At 44.9% G+C, this 19,056-nt stretch overlaps 1 protein-coding gene across 1 annotated transcript in view; it reads right to left on the bottom strand.

Annotated features, from left to right (window-relative positions):
• Nucleotides 1-19,056, bottom strand: part of gabrg3 (gamma-aminobutyric acid type A receptor subunit gamma3) — a 729,033-nt gene that overhangs the window by 13,021 nt on the left and 696,956 nt on the right. Inside the window, exons 7-8 of the mRNA XM_073044115.1 lie at nucleotides 11,508-11,704; nucleotides 1,021-1,155 (exon numbers count right to left, since the gene is read on the bottom strand). Of these exons, the coding sequence (XP_072900216.1) occupies nucleotides 1,021-1,155; nucleotides 11,508-11,704 (332 nt within the window). The remainder of the gene's footprint in view (nucleotides 1-1,020; nucleotides 1,156-11,507; nucleotides 11,705-19,056) is intronic.

The following is a 19,056-nucleotide window of genomic DNA, read 5'->3' as shown; positions in this document are numbered from 1 at the left end:
TGCAGGTAGAGTCAGTGGTGAGGAAGACAAATGCAATGTTAACATTAATTTCAAGAGGTCTAGAATACAAGAGCAAGGAAGTGATGCTGAGGCTTTATAAGGCACTGGTGAGGCCTCACCTTGAGTATCGTGAACAGTTTTGGGCCCCTCATCTTAGAAAAGATGTGCTGGCATTGGGAAGAGTTCAGAGGAGGTTCACAAGGATGATTCCAGGAATAAAAAGGTCATCATACAAAGAACGTTTAATGGCTCTGGGTCTGTATCACTGGAATTTAGAAGGATGAGGAGGTATCTCATTGAAACATTTCGAATTTTGAAATGCCTAGGCAGAGTAGATGTGAAAAGGATGATTCCCATGGTGGGGAAGTCTAGGATAAGAGGGCACAGTCTCAGGATAGAGAGGTGGCCATTTAAAACAGAGATGCGGAGAAATTTCTTTGGTCAGACGGTGGTGAATTTGCGGAACTTCTTACCACAGGCAGCTGTGGAAGCCAGGTCTTTGGCTGTAGTTAAGGCTGAGCTTGATAGGTTCATTAGACACAGCATCAAATGTTGTGGGAAGAAGGCTGGGGAGTGGGGCTGAGGTGGGGAAATAAGGATCAACTAGGATTGAATGGTGGAGCAAACTTGTTGGGCCAAATTGCCTTATTCTGCTATTATGCCTTATGGTCTTATATCTCTTGGTTCATGAGGTGGATGCAGACTGTTCATTCCTATTTCCTTATGGCTCTGGAGAGAGGCCACTTGGTCCATTCAGCTTATGTTGGCTCTGGGTACAATTCCATTCTTCCACCAATTTCCCCTGTAACTATGGCCAGTTCAGAATTGCTAATTAATCTACTCATTAATTCAGGATGTAGGAGAATGTCAAAGCATCTGTAGAAAACCTACACAGTCACAGGGAGAACATGAAACTCCAACAGGCAGTAGTGGAACCCAGGTCACTGGAGCTATGAAACAGGAGCTTTACCAATTATCCTATGGCTTCTATTCAAATTTGCAAAAATAAACATTAAGTACCTCTTGGGATGCTTTCTGTTGAGTGAAGAACCATTCGCGTCTGCGTTCCCCATTCCAGTCCTGTTCATATTGACTTGGGAACCCATGACAGTGAGAATTGTGTTTCACTCTGCAGCCAATGGTTGCATCCGGAAGCTGGAATGCAAAGAGAAGTGAAAAGTGTGAGGTCTGAACAAGAGAGAATGCAGGTTGCAATGGGTAAATTCAATGTCAAAACAGGAAACCCCACTTTCAGTAAATGCCTCAATGGACCAGCAGCACCATTCTCACTGAAAACCTCAATGAAAACAAAAGCAAACAAATCACTGCACACTTGAACAAGTTTGGCAGAGTTATCAGAATCAGGTTTATTATCACTGAACAACATACACAAAATGCTGGAGGAACTCAGAATCTATGGAAACGAGTTATTATCACTGAGATATGTTGAGAAAGTTGTTTCTGTTGTGGCTGCAGTATAAAAAAATCCACAAGTTGCAACAGAATCGTGGCATGGAAGTGTCGTGTTTAGCGTAACACTACTACAGCAGCAGCCACAAGGTCAGGGTTCAAATCCCGACACCGTTTGTAAGGAGTTTGTACTTTTTTGCCATGACTGTGGGTTTCCTCTGGGTGCTTTGGTTTCCAACCACATTCCAAGGATGTACGATTAGGGTTAGTGAGTTGTGGGTACGCTTTGAAGCATGGTGGCACTTGCAGGCTGCCCAGCACCACCCTCACTGATTGTATTTAACACACATGACGCATCCCGCAGTATGCTGTGATGTAACTGTGACAAATAACGCTAATCATTAATAAGGACACAAATAGTGCAAAAGAAGAAATGCAAGGTAGTTTACAAGGTCTCATGCACAGTCCCGAAATCTGATGGTAGAGGGGAAGAAGCTGTTTCTAAAATGTTGAATGTCTTCAGGTTCCTGTGCCTCTTCCCTGATGATAGTAATGAAAAGACAGCACGTCCTGGGTCTAACGATGGATGCTGTCTCCTTGAGGCACTGCTGTCTGATGGTGTCCTTGATACAGGGAAAGCTTGTGCCTGGTCTCTGCTGCACTTCTTGATCCTGCTCATTGGAGTCTCCATCACCAGGTGCTGATGCATCTCCTGGAGGGGCCTGCTCACCAAAATAGAAACTCAGAACTGTACTGTAATGTCAACTTAGTCCACCGGAATTTGTTGAATACTCATACAGTGTCTATGCTTTCCATCATAATGCATGTGCACTCACACTTTTTTTAAACAAACATACAGAAGTTTACTTACTCACAAAAATACACACAATAATCAGAGATTCACTAAACTATAAACAATTTCAAAATTAACATAAAATTACTTTTATCTACAAAATACTTAAGCCTCTGACTGCCTGCTGCCTGGACCTGTGAATGGCAATTCCAACCAGACCAAGGAGTAAGCCTACCAGGAGATCCCCCGAGTGACCCATCCCCTCTGTACTGGGTGACCATACAGGGTGTGAACTCAGGATGCAACAAGTCGCAGGCTTATTGGCTGCATGTATGCTGTCATTGTGAATTTTCTCTGGGAGCCTAGTGGCATTTCAAGAGCATTTCTCCAATTGAATAACAATATGTAAAGGGACATAAACTGATTAGGAAAATGCCACACCTACAAATGCTACTTCTCTCTCTGTGGCACTGAGGCTGAGCGTCTGCTCCGGCTGCTACGCACTTTGTGTCTGTGAGCTTCGCGGCAATGTGCCCCACTGTGCGATGAACTGAGACCAAGGCTGTGGGCCTACTCCAGCTGCTCTGGGCTCCGGGTCTATGGACTCAATTTGCTTCTGTATGTTGCTCTTTGCATGATTTGTATTGTTTTTTTCTCTCTGCGCATCGAGTGTTGGTCTTTTTTTTTAATCAGGTTCTTTCGGGTTTCTTGTTTTGTGGCTGCCTGTAAGAAGACAAATTTCAAGGTTGTGTAATTTATACACACTTGGATAACAAATGTATTTTGAAATTTGAAATTTTTTTTCTCCTGTGTAGGAGGGCATCCAGTATACAGAGTGGTGAGGCTAGGGAAGGTAAAACAGCCAGCACTCAGCTATTCTGAAATGATCTCTTTGCCCTTTTTACTCACTCCTACATTTCCCTGAAATCAAAGCTCCATGGGAAGGTAACACACACAAAATGCTGAAGGAACTTAACAGGTCAGGCAGCATCTATGGAAATGAATAAACAGTCGACATTTTAGGCTGAGACCCTTCTTCAGGACTGGAAAGGAAGGGGGAAGAAGCTGGAATAAAAAGGAAGGATGGAGGGGAAGGAGGGTAGATAGACGGTGACAGGTGAAGCTAGACGTAAAAGGCTAGAGAAAATGGAATCTGATCAGAGAGGATAGTGGACTATAAAAGAAAAGGAAGTAGGAGGGGAAGAGGTAAGAGGCCAGGGTGAGGAATAGAAGAAGAGGGGTGGGTGAGGGAAATTACTTTTATCAGAAGGAGAAATTGATATTCATGCCATCAGGCTGGGGGCTACTCAGACAGAATATGTGTTGCTCCTCCACCTGAGGGTGGGCCTCCTCTTGGCACAAAAGGAGGCCATTACGAACATGTCGGAACAGGAATGGGAATCAGAATTAAAAGGTCTGGCCACTAGGATGTTCCAAAATTGAGGGAACAGTTTACCCGTTTTCTATTGTTACAGGCAGGCTACGTGTTGACCTGATACATGCATTGGAATTGGAACTGGTTTATTATTGTCACATGTACAGTGAGAGGTGTGTCTTGCATATTGTTCATACAGATCAGATCATTATGCAGTGCACTGAGGTAGAACAAGGTAAAACAATGGCAATGTGGAATTAAATGTAACAGCTGCAGAGAAAAATAGATCTAATGAGTGAATCTGTAAGCAGCAGCTTCCAATAAGTCACTACACTTTGATGCCATGTTGCAGAAGCATAGGTTCCTCCCCACGCCTACGTGCCACATTGGGCAGCTACCTTGTCGTTCCTTCAACATTTGTCTGTTTTATGAGGCTGAGTTGCTCGCTCAACACCCAACCCAGCACAGGGTGGAATTTGTGCAAGGAGCTGACCAGATTCGAGCCCGTTCAACTCGTTCCGAAGTCTGGGCACTGCACCACTGGCACATTTCCTGTGGTAGGGATGTCAAAACCAAGTGCGTGTAGTTTTCAGGTGAGAAGTAGGAGGTTTAAAGGGGACCTGAACGGTAAGTTTATTTATGTATTCACTTACAGGATGTGAGCATCGCCAGCTAAGCCGGCATTTATTGGCCATCCCTAGCTGCCCTTGCCAAAGTGGCGATGAGCTGCTTTCTTGTACCGCTGCAGTCCCTGAGGTGTTAGGTACACTTACAGTGCTGTTAGGGAGGGGATTCCAGGATTTTGATCCAGCGACAATGAAGGAAATCCTGACCATTTCCAAGTCAGGATGGTGAGTGACTTGGAGGGGGATTTCCAAGTGTTGGTATTCCCAGGTATCTGCAGTTCTTGTCCTTCTGGATGGAGATGGTCGTAGGTCTGGAAGGTGCTGCCTTAGGAACTCTGGTGTGTTGTTGCAGTGCGTCTTGTAGATAGTACACACTGGTGCAACTGTTTGTCGATGGTGGAGGGACTGGATGCTTGTGGAAGGGGTACCAACCGTGGGCTGCCTTGTACTGGATGGTGTCAAGCTTCCTGAGTGTTGATGGAGCTGCACCCATCCAGGTGAGTGGCGAGCATTCCATTACACTCCTGACCTGAGCCTTGTAGATGGTGGACAGGCCTTGAGGAGTCAGGAGGTGAGTTACATGCCACAGGATTCCAGGCCTTTGACCTGTTCTGGTAGTCACAGTGTTTATGTGGCTAGACCAGTTAAGTTTCCTGTCAGTGGTAACCCAGGATGTTGATAGTAGGGGACTCAGTGATGGTGGTGCCACTGACTGTCGATGGTTACAGCCTCTCTTGTTGGAGATGGTTGGTATCTGAGGATGTTTCATTTATGGAACATGCTGCCAGGTGAGGGTGGTGGAGTCAGATACAAATATTACATTTATGTGCTATTTAGACAGGCCATTAAATAGATAAGGCAAAAAAGGATACAGAACATGTGGACAAACGAGAAAATGGCCGGCATTCAAAGCAGATGGTGGGCAAAACAATCTATGACATAGAACATAGAACATAGAACATAGAACATAGAATAATACAGCACAGTACAGGCCCTTTGGCCCACAATGTTGTGCCAACCCTCAAACCCTGTCTCCCATATAACCCCCCCTCCTTAAATTCCTCCATATACCTGTCTAGTAGTCTCTTAAATTTCACCAGTGTATCTGCCTCCACCACTGACTCAGGCAGTGCATTCTATGCACCAACCACTCTCTGAGTGAAAAGCCTTCCTCTAATATCCCCCTTGAACTTCCCTCCCCTTACCTTAAAGCCATGTCCTCTTGTACTGAGCAGTGGTGCCCTGGGGAAGAGGCGCTGGCTGTCCACTCTGTCTATTCCTCTTAATATCTTGTACACCTCTATCATGTCTCCTCTCATCCTCCTTCTCTCCAAAGAGTAAAGCTCTAGCTCCCTTAATCTCTGATCACAATCCATACTCTCTAAACCAGGCAGCATCCTGGTAAATCTCCTCTGTACCCTTTCCAATGCTTCCATATCCTTCCTATAGTGAAGCGACCAGAACTGTACACAGTACTCCAAGCGTGGTCTAACCAGAGTTTTATAGAGCTGCATCATTACCTCGCGACTCTTAAACGCTATCCCTTGACTTATGAAAACTAATACCCCATAAGCTTTCTTAACTACCCTATCTACCTGTGAGGCAACTTTCAGGGATCTGTGGACATGTACCACCAGATCCCTCTGCTCCTCCACACTACGAAGTATCCTGTCATTTACTTTGTACTCTGCCTTGGAGTTTGTCCTTCCAAAGTGTACCACCTCACACTTCTCCGGGTTGAACTCCATCTGCCACTTTTCAGCCCACTTCTGCATCCTATCAATGTCTCTCTGCAATCTTCGACAATCCTCTGCACTATCCACAACACCACCAACCTTTGGGTCATCTGCAAACTTGCCAACCCACCCTTCTACCCCTACATCCAGGTCGTTAATAAAAATCACAAAAGTAGAGGTCCCAGAACTGATCCTTGTGGGACACCACTAGTCACAACCCTCCAAACGTCCAATCTGAATATACTCCCTCCACCACGACCCTCTGCTTTCTGCAGGCAAGCCAATTCTGAATCCACCTGGCCAAACATCCCTGGATCCCATGCCTTCTGACTTCCTGAATAAGCCTACCGTGTGGAAGCTTGTCACACAGCTACTGCACTGAACCATGTAGAACAAAACCACTGGAACTGGTCAGCAGGATGAACAGCACATGTAGAAAGAGAAAGAGTTAATGTTTCAGATCCAATACACTTGGTCATTGTTTAATCCCCTTCCCATGGGTGCTGCTGGCCTGCTACTATTTCCGGTATTTTCTTTTACATCAGGTTTCTGGCATCTGCAGTTTTGTTTTGAATTTCATAAATCAGCTGGAATCCCTCTCACCACAGATTTGCACTGGTGGGAAGGACCGTTTGGGAATATGGATCGGTAACGTGGTTGACAGAGAGATACAGAGGTGGGGTGCGGACATGGTTGCATCGGTTGCAATGTTGTTGGCTGCATTACTGCATGCATTAGGGTGACACCAGTCTATGTTATGCTGCTAAGCTTTATATTTGCTTATGAGTACACTGCGGTAGAACTCTTTCCAAATGATACTTCTATGAGTTCGATATCAATGGATGGTCTGCATTTTGACAGCTCTTCAGCAGTGGCAACCAATGGACAAATTTCTATCCATGAGTTTGACATGCATGGAAAATGAATAAAATTACAGATATTTGATCCTGAAACAAAAGCAAAGTGGTCTGAAGAACTCAGCCAGTCAAGCCATGTTACGAGAAGGTGAACCACTAAAGATAAACTTTTGACATCACATCATGACCCTTGCAACTTCTTGTTTTTTTTTTGTTTTAGAGATACAGCGAAGTAACAGCCCTTTCCAGCACCGTGAGCCCGTGCAGTTCAGTTACACCTAGGTGACCAATGAACTGGTACGCCTCTGGAATGTGGGAGAAACTGGAACGCCTGGAGAACATGCAACCTCTTTACAGACGATGACGAGAATTGAACCCAGGTCAACGGCACTGTAAATAGCATTAACGTAACACTACTGTGCCACCCCTGTCTTATTGACTTCTCTGCAGCTGTAACAACTGTATTCTGCATTCTGCCTACGCTTGTCCCTTGTACTACCTTGATGTGGTGAAATGATCTGTATGGATAGCACACAAACCAAAGATTTTCACTGTATCTCAGTACAAGTGACAATAATAAACCAATTGCCAGTGAACATGTTGGGTCAACGATCCTTTCTCAGAATTGGGATAAGAGTGGAGGGTTTTGTTTGAAGCGTGTAGTGTTTTGACCTGGAAGATGCCAAAATCCACGTTGGTATCTTTTGCTGTGCTTTCCTCTTAAGGCACCAGCACAACAATAATCTTAGGAAGGAGTCAGTCATACTATATGTGATATACAGTAGTCAATGAATTTCCACCCTATTTCATGGCATCGAATTGAGGACATGGGCAATACAGGAGACCTGCCCTATAGCTTCACCATCAACAACACATCTCAGAGAAAAGCAAGCAATATGTACTTCAAATTGCCCCTATTAAACCATTTGGGTTTACCTTATCGTAATCTACCTGTCACTCACCCACCTTCTCTCTCACTGAAAACTAGCTTGCTGTTCTCTCTTTCTTGTTTTTGACCAGGGGCAGAAATGTTAATTGCCTCTTCTCTTTCCACAGACACTGCTGACCTGCTGAGCGTTTCCCGCATTTTCTGGTTTTAACTCATATTTCCAGTACTTCCAATTTTGTTTTTGATCTTCATAAAGATATACATTACTGTTTACTCCTCAGTCCACCAACTGCCTTGGAACCTTTTCTTGCCTCCCCACTCCCGTCTTCTCTCTACGCTAGCCACTTCGACTCTTCACACTTACGTGTAGGATGATCTATATCGATAGCATGCCAAGTGAAGTTTTTCACTATATCTCAGTTTTGACATAAAACACTTACAAGTTCTTTCCTGTTACAGGTGCAGCCCAACCAACTGAATTCCTCCAGCAGGTTGTTAGTTGCTGCAGATTCCATCATCTACAGTCTCTTGTGTCTCCTGTTTACTGTGATACATGGTTGAATTTCTTAGTCATAATGCTAAACACAAGGGCAGCTGACATTAATTCAGGACTGAGTAATGTGTTTTTGACGTTAGCATTCAATTTAGATAATCACAAGACAATGATTTCAGGTCAATGCTGAAGCTTTAAAGTAATCCTAACCTTTTTATTTTCATGTCTATTCGGTGAGTTTTTATGGATGAGAAATAAGTCTCTCTTAAATTTTGGTAAAAGCTTACAGTGGTGAGTCATCAGCTGAATGTTAATGGCAGAGCTTAGCCAGAAAAATGTAAGTTAGTGTAAAGAGAAACCACCCGTTAATGTCTTGCGGGTGGCGATACGGTAGCATAGGGGAGGTTGGTTGGCACGGTAGCATCACATTTAGCACAATTGCTTTACAGCGCAAGTAGAGTTCGGTTTCTGCCATTGTCTGCAAGGAGTTTGTACATTCTCCCTATGACCAAGTGGGTTTCTTCAGGGTGCTCTGGTTTCGTCCCACATTCCAAAAGACATACGATTAGTGTTAATGAGTTGTGGGCATGCTATGTTGGTACCAGCAGCAAGGCGACACTTTGTGGGCTGCCCAGCACAACCTGCACCGATTTGATTTGACGCAAACAACACATTTCACTGTATATTTCCAAGTACATGTGAGAAATAAAGCTCTTCTTTCTTTCTTTTGAAGGCAGAGTACTTAGGAAAGGTTTCATACTACTGATTCGCAGAGATTTCTGAAATGAATGCTCTACTAGTTGCAATAGGATTTCAATTCTACTTGCCATTCCCATTCTGACAGTCAGTCCAAGGCCTCCTCTACTGCCGTGATGAAGCCACACTCAGGTTGGAAGAGCAACACCTTATAGTCCATCTGGGTAGCCCCCAAGCTGTTGGCATGAATATCAATTTCTCGAACTTCCAGTAATTGCAACACCACTCCCCCATCTCATTTCACCATTGCCCATTCCCATTTCCTTCTCTCACCTTATTTCCTTACTTGCCCATCACCTCCCTCTGGTGCTCCTCCCCCTTCCCTTTCTGCCATGGTCTTCTACCTTCTTCTATCAGATTCCCCTTTATCTCTTTCATCAATCGACTTCCCAGCTCTTCCCTCTCTTCTGGTTTCACCTATCACCAGCAACCTTGTACTTCTTCCTCCCCACATTCTTACTCTGACTTCTCATCCCTTTTTTCCAGTCCTGGTGAAAGATCACACACAAAATGTTGACTGTTTACCCTCTTCCACTGATGCAGCCTGGCCTGCTGAACCCCTCCAGCATCTTGTGTGCATTACTTCAGCTGATGTAGTTGCTATTGGAATCTGGAAGAATTCCACTACTGCAGTTGCTATTGGAATGCACAGGAATGCAAGCAGTCAGTATCGGGCTCTGCAAAACTAATGAGATAAGTGGAGAGAAAATCTACTTGAATAATGATGTCTTGAAGATAAAAGCTGTGACTTTCCTGTGCCTCTTTCAATTATGTTCTGGAATCCTTACAGGAAGACTGAAGACATCTCATTGCTTTGATATTTCATCTGAAATATGGCACCTCTGACAGTGTGGACAGACCTTAGGTATCGCGTTAAAAGTTCTGCCCAGATTGCATTTGCATGCCCTTAATTGTCCAGAAAGCTCACGCACTTTTACCTTGCGAATTGCTGAAGAAGGAACACTAAAGGATAAAATCAAATCTCGTATGAAGCCACTGGCAAGACTCAGCTAAACATTTATAAAGATTAGCTTTATTTGTCATATGTACATCGAAAATCCAGCGAAAGGCAACGTTTTTCATCAGCGACCAACACAATCTGAAGATGTGCTGGGGTCACCATGCTTCCTCTGCCAACATAGCATGGCCACAACTTACTCAGCCTTACCCATACGCCTTTGGAATGTGGGAGGAAACCAGAGCACCCAGAGGAAACCCACATGGTCATGGGGTGATTTTTCCAGACAGCAGCAGGAATTGAATCTCAACCACTGATTGCTGGCACTGTAACAGCATTACACTAACTGTTACACTACCCTATAATGAATAGGAAGCAAAAGTATTATTTTAGGGAAACTTTGAAATTAAAATGCTTCAGACTTTCAGCATCTGCAGATTTTGCTTCATGTTCTGGACGCAGAGGTCCAGTGAGGTTTGCCTCCAACATCTGGCCCAGGTAGGTACAGATGTGCAAGGACCAGCCCTATGTGATTGGAAGTGCTTCTGTTGTGTTTATGTTGAAATACAGTCTAAAGCGAAGGAAATGTCCATAAGACCATAAAATATCGGAGCAGAATTAGGCCATTTGGCACATTGATATCTTATGGATGGTGCAGCAACATAGTTTGTAGAGTTGCTGCCTCACTCCACCAGCATCCATAGCTCAATCCTGACCTCTGGTGCTGACTGGGTGGAGTTTGAACATTCTCTCCGTGGCTACGTAAATTTCCTTCAGAAGTTCTGATTTTCTCCTCCATTACACAGATGCACAGGATGAATCAGAGTCAAGAATCACTGACATATGTCATGAAATTTGCTGTTTTATAGCAGCAGTACAGTGCGAGAAATAAAAAAAAAATATAAATTACAGTAAGACATTTACGAAAGAATGCAAAATAGGAAGAGTGAAGTAGTATTCATGAGTTTATGGATTGCTCATAAATCAGTTGGTATAGGGGAGGAAGCTGTTCCTAAAATGTTGAATGTGAATCTTTAGATGTTGAATGTACTGATGATTGCAATGAGAAGGGGGCATGTCCCTGGTGGTCAGGATCCTTAATGATGGCAGGTTATTTGGCCATTACAAATGCATGTGGAGGACAAATTCATCCTGTCAGTGCTGCCCTCCAGTGTATGATCGGTGGAATGGCAGGCTGGAGTGCATGTGTATGTTTATTGCACACTGCCGGGAACTGTACCATCAGATTGCTGGACGTGTCGCTCAGCGACTTGGGCTATATATATGTTTTTTTCTTGCGTGACAATGTTTTTTTTGCTTGCTATTCTGTTTGTGTTGTGTATGTTTTGCACCTTGGCCCCAGAGGATTTGTTCGGCTGTATATTCATGTATGGTTGAATGATTATTAAACTTGAACTTGATTTTGAATTTGAATTTGAGTGGCAGAATCTGGCGGTCGTTGGTGGAAAGAGAATAGAGTAAGTCAGAAGAGTATTTGTATAGAACTGGGTGCTTGGTGGTTAGCATAGTCTCACTGGGCTGAAGGGCCTGTTTCTAGGTTGTATCACTCTGAAATCCCCCTTAATTTCTATAAATAGTTGAAGGCGAACTTACTGTTCTTTTCTTTCTCGTACACGTGGGCTTCCTGCAGCACGTATAGTAATTCAGGGCAGCATACTCCATCAATGCCGCGAAGACAAATAAAAAGCAGACGGTGACGAACAGGTCCATGGCAGTGACGTAGGAGACCTTTGGTAGTGACTTTCTTGCTATGCTGCTGAGTGTTGTCATTGTTAGTACTGTCGTGATACCTGTTTAGTAAAAAGAGAAGAAAACGATGATGCAAATTAATGTGAAGAACGGTCACAATCCATTTTACAATTGCCCCTCAATGGACTGATCACATGTCAAATAGAATACTGTTTCCAAAAAAAATCTGCAAGATATTCCCTTACAAAGTCACATAAATTAATTTTTAGTGTTGGCAACTGAGCAATTAGTGAAGACTAAAGAAGAATTTCATTCCCATTTGAAGCTTCTAATAGCAAGAGAATATTATATTCAAAGGAAAACCCAACCACACGTAAGTGCATACTAACAACAAATGTTTAACTTTCTGGTCTGTTGGTCTTAGCTTTGGAGAACACATCTGCCAGATTCCCTAATCAGGACATAGGAGGTGCAGTGAGAATTATTTGCTGTGATTTTCAATATAACTCCACCACACATCCTTCATTCTTTGTTATCTCTAGGCTGGGGACTACACACCCCAACTGGCCGCGCTTGTCTTACTCACTGGGAACTTGCAGTCATCTAAATCTCAACTGCCTGTGTCCTAACTGGGTCCTGTTTAAAGTACCAGCTGGCTTTCACGCAAGCAGCTCCTCGGTTTTGAAATGTCCCCCCTGTTTTCAGCTCCAATGATACCCTCATTCCTACAAAACACACTGAACACCCTCCTTCCTTTCCTACTATTCTCCGAGGATCATCACTTTGTCGTGGTGGAGAGCTTTGTGAATTCCTGAGATCCCGAGAACAATGCCGTCTGGGGTTCAGTCATCTTCTGCTTAGCTGCTGGTAGGGTCACCCACAGCAGCGAGATCAAGGGGCGGGGGGAGTCTCCAAATAAACAGAAATCCAACCAAGGCCTCAAGAGGGGAGCTTGTGGAAGACGGTGGTACTTCACTCTGGCAGTGAAGGTGGAGGAAGGCTGCAGCTCTGAGACGTCCCCAGTTAGCATGCCACTGGATACTGTATGTCCAGGACCATGTTCTGGCTGTTCATGTTAAACAAAGTCACACACAGGGGTTCTCTATTAAGGGGATCCACTTTATGTGGATCACAGATTGGCCTCTACAGCCACTGGAGGACCCACCAACCCTTTAGAACATCATTCTTGCATGAATGCACTAGTACTACTACCTTTCCTACTGATTATCCTGAAATATAATCACTGCACCAATGACAGCCATGTTTATGGCCATCTTAAGCTTTGGAATTCCTTCCTTAATTCACTTTCTTTCTTCCTTCTTTAAGACACTCCTTAAAACCTCACAGATGCCCTGTTGCTCCATACGTAACTTGGACAAATTTTATTTGATCTGACTCCTGTGAAAGATCTGTTCCATGTTCTGCAATACTGGCAGAGCTGTACAATTATATTGCTGTTGCAACAGACATGGTTTTGTTCTAGAAGTGTGCAAGTGTCATCAGTTTAGTGGAGGGTCCAACTGTGACACCTTGCACAGGTACAAAACTTCTCTCAGTGTGAGTACAATGACCTGTGTTGAATGATGTTCATTCCTGTCAGCAATCCAGCTGCTGCCTTATAAGCAGCAAGCATCCATTATCAGCTATGGAAAGAGCAAACTGCTGATCAGTTTTTGGGAGCTTTAGAGTGAGTGAGACACTGATGACTGATGGCTTCTTCCAAGAATACAACTGGATATTTGATATTCAGTTCAGTCGGCAGTCATGGTCTTAGCTTAGCACAAGGAACGAGCCCCAAAACTAGCTCAGCTTTGGGCTGAACTGTTCCAGATGGTGATGGACCAGGCACTGGTAACTGAGTTTAGTACGAACATGTGCTTAGTAGCCGGCATGGCGTGGGGTGCTGAAGGGTCTGTTACTGTATTGAGTGATTCTGTGAATCTATTAAATTTAGTAAACTCGCCAGCTCTCCCCTCATAGATAAAGCACCTCATCTTCGACAGTACGTAGGCTCTTTGAACTATTCAGGACTGAATGCAATGCCAAAAAAGTAAGGTAACTCACTTTCTCAGTACGAGAACTGGATGAATCCACAGAGCATTTCCAACATTCTCCTCTGACTTCATTTCTCTGTTATAGTTCTGACCTGAATTTCACAGCCTTCACATCCACCTCTGTCTCTAACCACAAGCATTAGGTTATCAAATCAGCAGATGCTATTACAGCCTCAGGGCCTTCTTGAGTTCGGAGTTCAATTCGGCACCGGTGTCTCTGTACGCCCTCCTCTTGGAATGCATGGACTTCCCCAGGTGCTTCGGTTTCCTCCCACAGTCCAAAGGCTTATCAGGTAAGTTAATTGGAAATTGTAAATTATCCTGTGATTGAGGTTAGTTAATTGGGGTTGTGGGGTTACATGGCACAAAGGGCCAGAGTGGCTGTATTACTAAATCAATAAATCAATCAATCACCGTGGTTATCCTGATCAATGATATTCCTCTGATCCCATCCTCATTGTAAAGTCACACAAACAAAATGCTGGAGGAACTCAACAGGTGAGCAGCATCCATGAATAGGAATAAACAGTCAACCTTTTGGACTAAGACCCTTCACTAGTTTTCCCTGAGTCTCTTGTGCTTATAACTTTAAGCTAACTGTTTCCACACTTCTCCAGTTCTGATGAAGGCGTTTTACCTTATAAGATCACTCTGTTTCTCCTTCCTGACCAGCTGAGTATTTCCAGCATTTGATGCTTTCATTGAAGAGGTACATTAGGAACCACACTACCACATTTTTTTTGGGAGGGGGATTGCAGCTGTATGTTATCCTCTTTATTTTTCTGATTTCATCTTGAACAGCTATTGTATGCTGGCTAATTAAACACTGAATTAAAACATCAATGGAATTTAACAGTGATGTTACCAGGTTCGGATAGGGCCCAAGTGCAGAGTGAGAGACACTGAAGCAGGTCAATAGTTCACAAACTTCATTGCCAACGGTGTTAAAGGGAAAATAAACAATAAACGCTAGGCCAAATAGGGCCATTAACTAATACTCGCAAATGGGAAATTAAGCCTATACTGCGGCTGAAAGGAAAATCTAGACATTAAATGAATACCGCTGGTCTTCAAAGTCAGTTGACTCCAAAGTCCAGTTTCTCAAGGAAGGCTGAAAGCAAACAGGCAGCGAAGTGTTGCTGTGCTCTGTCCAAGTCTCAACAAGCACTACGACGACAAGTATGAAGTTAAATACTATCGTGATTAAATTAGTAATTAGCTGACACGTGCAACTTCACAAGCGCAATTGCCGTATCTATTGCGCTACCGAATCTGTGGTTGTGACAAGCGAAGGTAACTAAGAAAATAAAGTATTTATTGGTGATTCACAAAGCACAAATTGAGGCCTTCATCAGCACTAAAGCCTCAGCTGGTTAGAAAAATTTAATCTGAGGAGTGTGATTAGAAAATTATGCAGTCGTTGTATTCCCCCCCCCCCCCTTACTCCCCACCTCCCCCACCTTCTAACTTCTGTCCCCTTTCTTTCCAGGCCTGATGAAGAGTCTTGGCCCAAATCATTGACTGTTTATTCCCCTTTGATGCTGCCTGACCCGCTGTGTTCATTCAGCATTTTATTTGTGACAGCCTTTGCATTCGTGACTTTTATTTGTTACTATCTTGCCATGTAAAACCCCTGTACCTAATAAAGTGGCCACTGAGTGCATGTTCTTTGTCTTCTGCTGTTGTAGCCAATTCACTTCAAGGTTCGACATGTTGTGTATTCAGAGATGCTCTTCTGCACACCACTGTGGTAATGTGAGGGTTATTTGAGTTACTGTCCACTTCCCATCATCTTGAGCCTGTCTGGTCATTCTCCTCTGACCTCTCTCATTAACAAGTCATTTGGATGTATTTTGTTTTGCACACCATTCTCTGCAAACTCTAAAGACTGCTGTGCAGGAAAATCCCAGGAGATCTGCAGTTTCTAAGATACTCCAACCACCCCGTCTGGCTACAACAATCAGTCAATCATGGTCAAAGTCACTCAGGTTACATTTCTTCCACATTCTGATGTTTGACCTGAACAAGAAATGGACCTCATTAACGTGTCTGCGTGCTTTTATGCATTGAGTTGCTGCCAGGTAACTGATGGATTAGATATTTCCTTTAACGAGCAGGTGTATGGGTGTAGCTAACAAAATGGCTACTGAGTAGATGTGAAGGGAAAATTCTGTCTATAACAAAACCCTAACTACAAATAAATATTTGTATTTATACAGCACCTTTCACTTGACATTTAAATACTCTGGAACTAATGAAGTACTTTAATAATGTTCCATCCCCACCCGCCCCCCACAACTTTCATTACTTGCACAGGAAGCTTCCACAATGTCATGGTGACCAGCTCATCATTTACTTGTATATGCTGTTTAGCGAGGCAAATATTATTGCCCAGATTATGAGGATTAACTCATCTTTTTACTTTTGAATAGTGCTCTGGGATCCTTTACGTCAACCCGAGAGAGAGAGTCAGCAGTGGAATTAGTCCGTTGCTTGGCAACAAATGTAGCTTAGCAACCGTTGTAGCTTGGAAACAATGGGTTGATAACAGTTGAGCTAAAACCATGCATTTTGTGGAAGTCTTGTACTTCTGAGTGATCTGCAGAGAAGAGAGTAAAACAAAATTTGTCCCAGTTTGGCTGTATGAAAGGCACTTTACTCTGCTTTCAAAATTTGATTCTGTGGAAGTCAATTGAATTCTATATCTAAAGCAGGATACAAAGCACATTTCGAAGTTGTGCTATGGTGCGAAGACATTGTTGTTTTCTCTCAGTTCCAGGGATCCACAATTGATCCAGACCTCCGGTGCTATCTATGAGGTATTTGTATTTCCCCAAAATGCTGGATCAACTCAACAGGTCAGGCAGCATCTCTCGAAAGAAATAAAGTCATCCTGATTCAGGCTGAGATCCTTCACCCAGTCCTGATTCAGGCTGAGGTCCATCACCCAGTCCTGATTCAGGTTAAGATCCATCACCCAGTCCTGATTCAGGCTGAGATCCATCACCCAGTCCTGATTCAGGCTGAGATCCTTCACCAAGTCGTGATTTAGGCTGAGATCCATCACCCAGTCCTGATTCAGGCTGAGGTCCATCACCCAGTCCTGATTCAGGCTGAGGTCCTTCACCCAGTCCTGATTCAGGCTGAGATCCTTCACCAAGTCGTGATTCAGGCTGAGGTCCATCATCCAGTCCTGATTCAGGCTGAGATCCATCACCCAGTCCTGATTCAGGCTGAGATCCTTCACCCAGTCCTGATTCAGGCTGAGATCCTTCACCCAGTCCTGATTCAAGCTGAGATCCATCACCCAGTCCTGATTCAGGCTGAGATCCATCACGCAGTCCTGATTCAGGCTGAGATCCTTCACCCAGTCCTGATTCAGGCTGAGATCCATCACCCAGTCCTGATTCAGGCTGAGATCCTTCACCCAGTCCTGATTCAGGCTGAGATCCATCACCCAGTCCTGATTCAGGCTGAGATCCTTCACCCAGTCCTGTTTCAGGCTGAGATCCATCACCCAGTCCTGATTCAGGCTGAGATCCATCACCCAGTCCTGATTCAGGCTGAGATCCTTCACCCAGTCCTGATTCAGGCTGAGATCCATCACCCAGTCCTGATTCAGGCTGAGGTCCTTCACCCAGTCCTGATTCAGGCTGAGATCCTTCACCAAGTCGTGATTCAGGCTGAGGTCCATCATCCAGTCCTGATTCAGGCTGAGGTCCATCACCCAGTCCTGATTCAGGCTGAGATCCATCACCCAGTCCTGAATCAGGCTGAGATCCATCACCCAGTCCTGATTCAGGCTGAGATCCATCACCCAGTCCTGATTCAGGCTGAGGTCCATCACCCAGTCCTGATTCAGGCTGAGATCCATCACCCAGTCCTGATTCAGGCTGAGATCCATCACCCAGTCCTGATTCAGGCTGAGATCCATCAGCCGGTCCTGATTCAGGCTGAGATCCTTCATCCAGTCCTGATTCAGGCTGAGATCCATCACCCAGTCCTGATTCTGGCTGAGATCCATCACCCAGTCCTGATTCAGGCTGAGGTCCATCACCCGGTCCTGATTCAGGCTGAGATCCATCACCCAGTCCTGATTCAGGCTGAGATCCATCACCCGGTCCTGATTCAGGCTGAGATCCATCACCCGGTCCTGATTCAGGCTGAGATCCATCACCCAGTCCTGATTCAGGCTGAGGTCCATCACCCAGTCCTGATTCAGGCTGAGATCCATCACCCAGTCCTGATTCAGGCTGAGATCCATCATCCAGTCCTGATTCAGGCTGAGATCCATCACCCAGTCCTGATTCAGGCTGAGATCCATCATCCAGTCCTGATTCAGGCTGAGATCCATCAGCTGGTCCTGATTCAGGCTGAGATCCTTCATCCAGTCCTGATTCAGGCTGAGATCCATCACCCAGTCCTGATTCTGGCTGAGGTCCATCACCCAGTCCTGATTCAGGCTGAGATCCATCACCCAGTCCTGATTCAGACTGAGATCCATCACCCAGTCCTGATTCAGGCTGAGATCCATCACCCGGTCCTGATTCAGGCTGAGATCCATCAGCCGGTCCTGATTCAGGCTGAGATCCTTCATCCAGTCCTGATTCAGGCTGAGGTCCATCACCCAGTCCTGATTCAGGCTGAGGTCCTTCACCCAGTCCTGATTCAGGCTGAGATCCTTCACCAAGTCGTGATTCAGGCTGAGGTCCATCATCCAGTCCTGATTCAGGCTGAGATCCATCATCCAGTCCTGATTCAGGCTGAGATCCATCACCCAGTCCTGAATCAGGCTGAGATCCTTCACCCAGTCCTGATTCAGGCTGAGATCCATCACCCAGTCCTGATTCAGGCTGAGATCCATCACCCAGTCCTGATTCAGGCTGAGATCCTTCACCCAGTCCTGATTCAGGCTGAGATCCATCACCCAGTCCTGATTCAGGCTGAGATCCATCACCCAGTCCTGATTCAGGCTGAGATCCTTCACCAAGTTGTGATTCAGGCTGAGGTCCATCATCCAGTCCTGATTCAGGCTGAGATCCATCACCCAGTCCTGATTCAGGCTGAGATCCATCACCCAGTCCTGAATCAGGCTGAGATCCATCACCCAGTCCCAATTCAGGCTGAGATCCATCACCCAGTCCTGATTCAGGCTGAGATCCTTCACCCACTCCTGATTCAGGCTGAGATCCATCACCCAGTCCCGATTCAGGCTAAGATCCATCACCCAGTCCTGATTCAGGCTGAGGTCCATCACCCAGTCCTGATTCAGGCTGAGATCCATCACCCAGTCCTGATTCAGGCTGAGATCCTTCACCCAGTCCTGATTCAGGCTGAGGTCCATCAGCCAGTCCTGATTCTGGCTGAGGTCCATCAGCCAGTCCTGATTCTGGCTGAGG

Source organism: Hemitrygon akajei, chromosome 4, assembly GCF_048418815.1.
Source record: "Hemitrygon akajei chromosome 4, sHemAka1.3, whole genome shotgun sequence".
Lineage (NCBI taxonomy): Eukaryota > Metazoa > Chordata > Chondrichthyes > Myliobatiformes > Dasyatidae > Hemitrygon > Hemitrygon akajei.
This window is presented reverse-complemented; position numbering and strand designations above follow the sequence as displayed.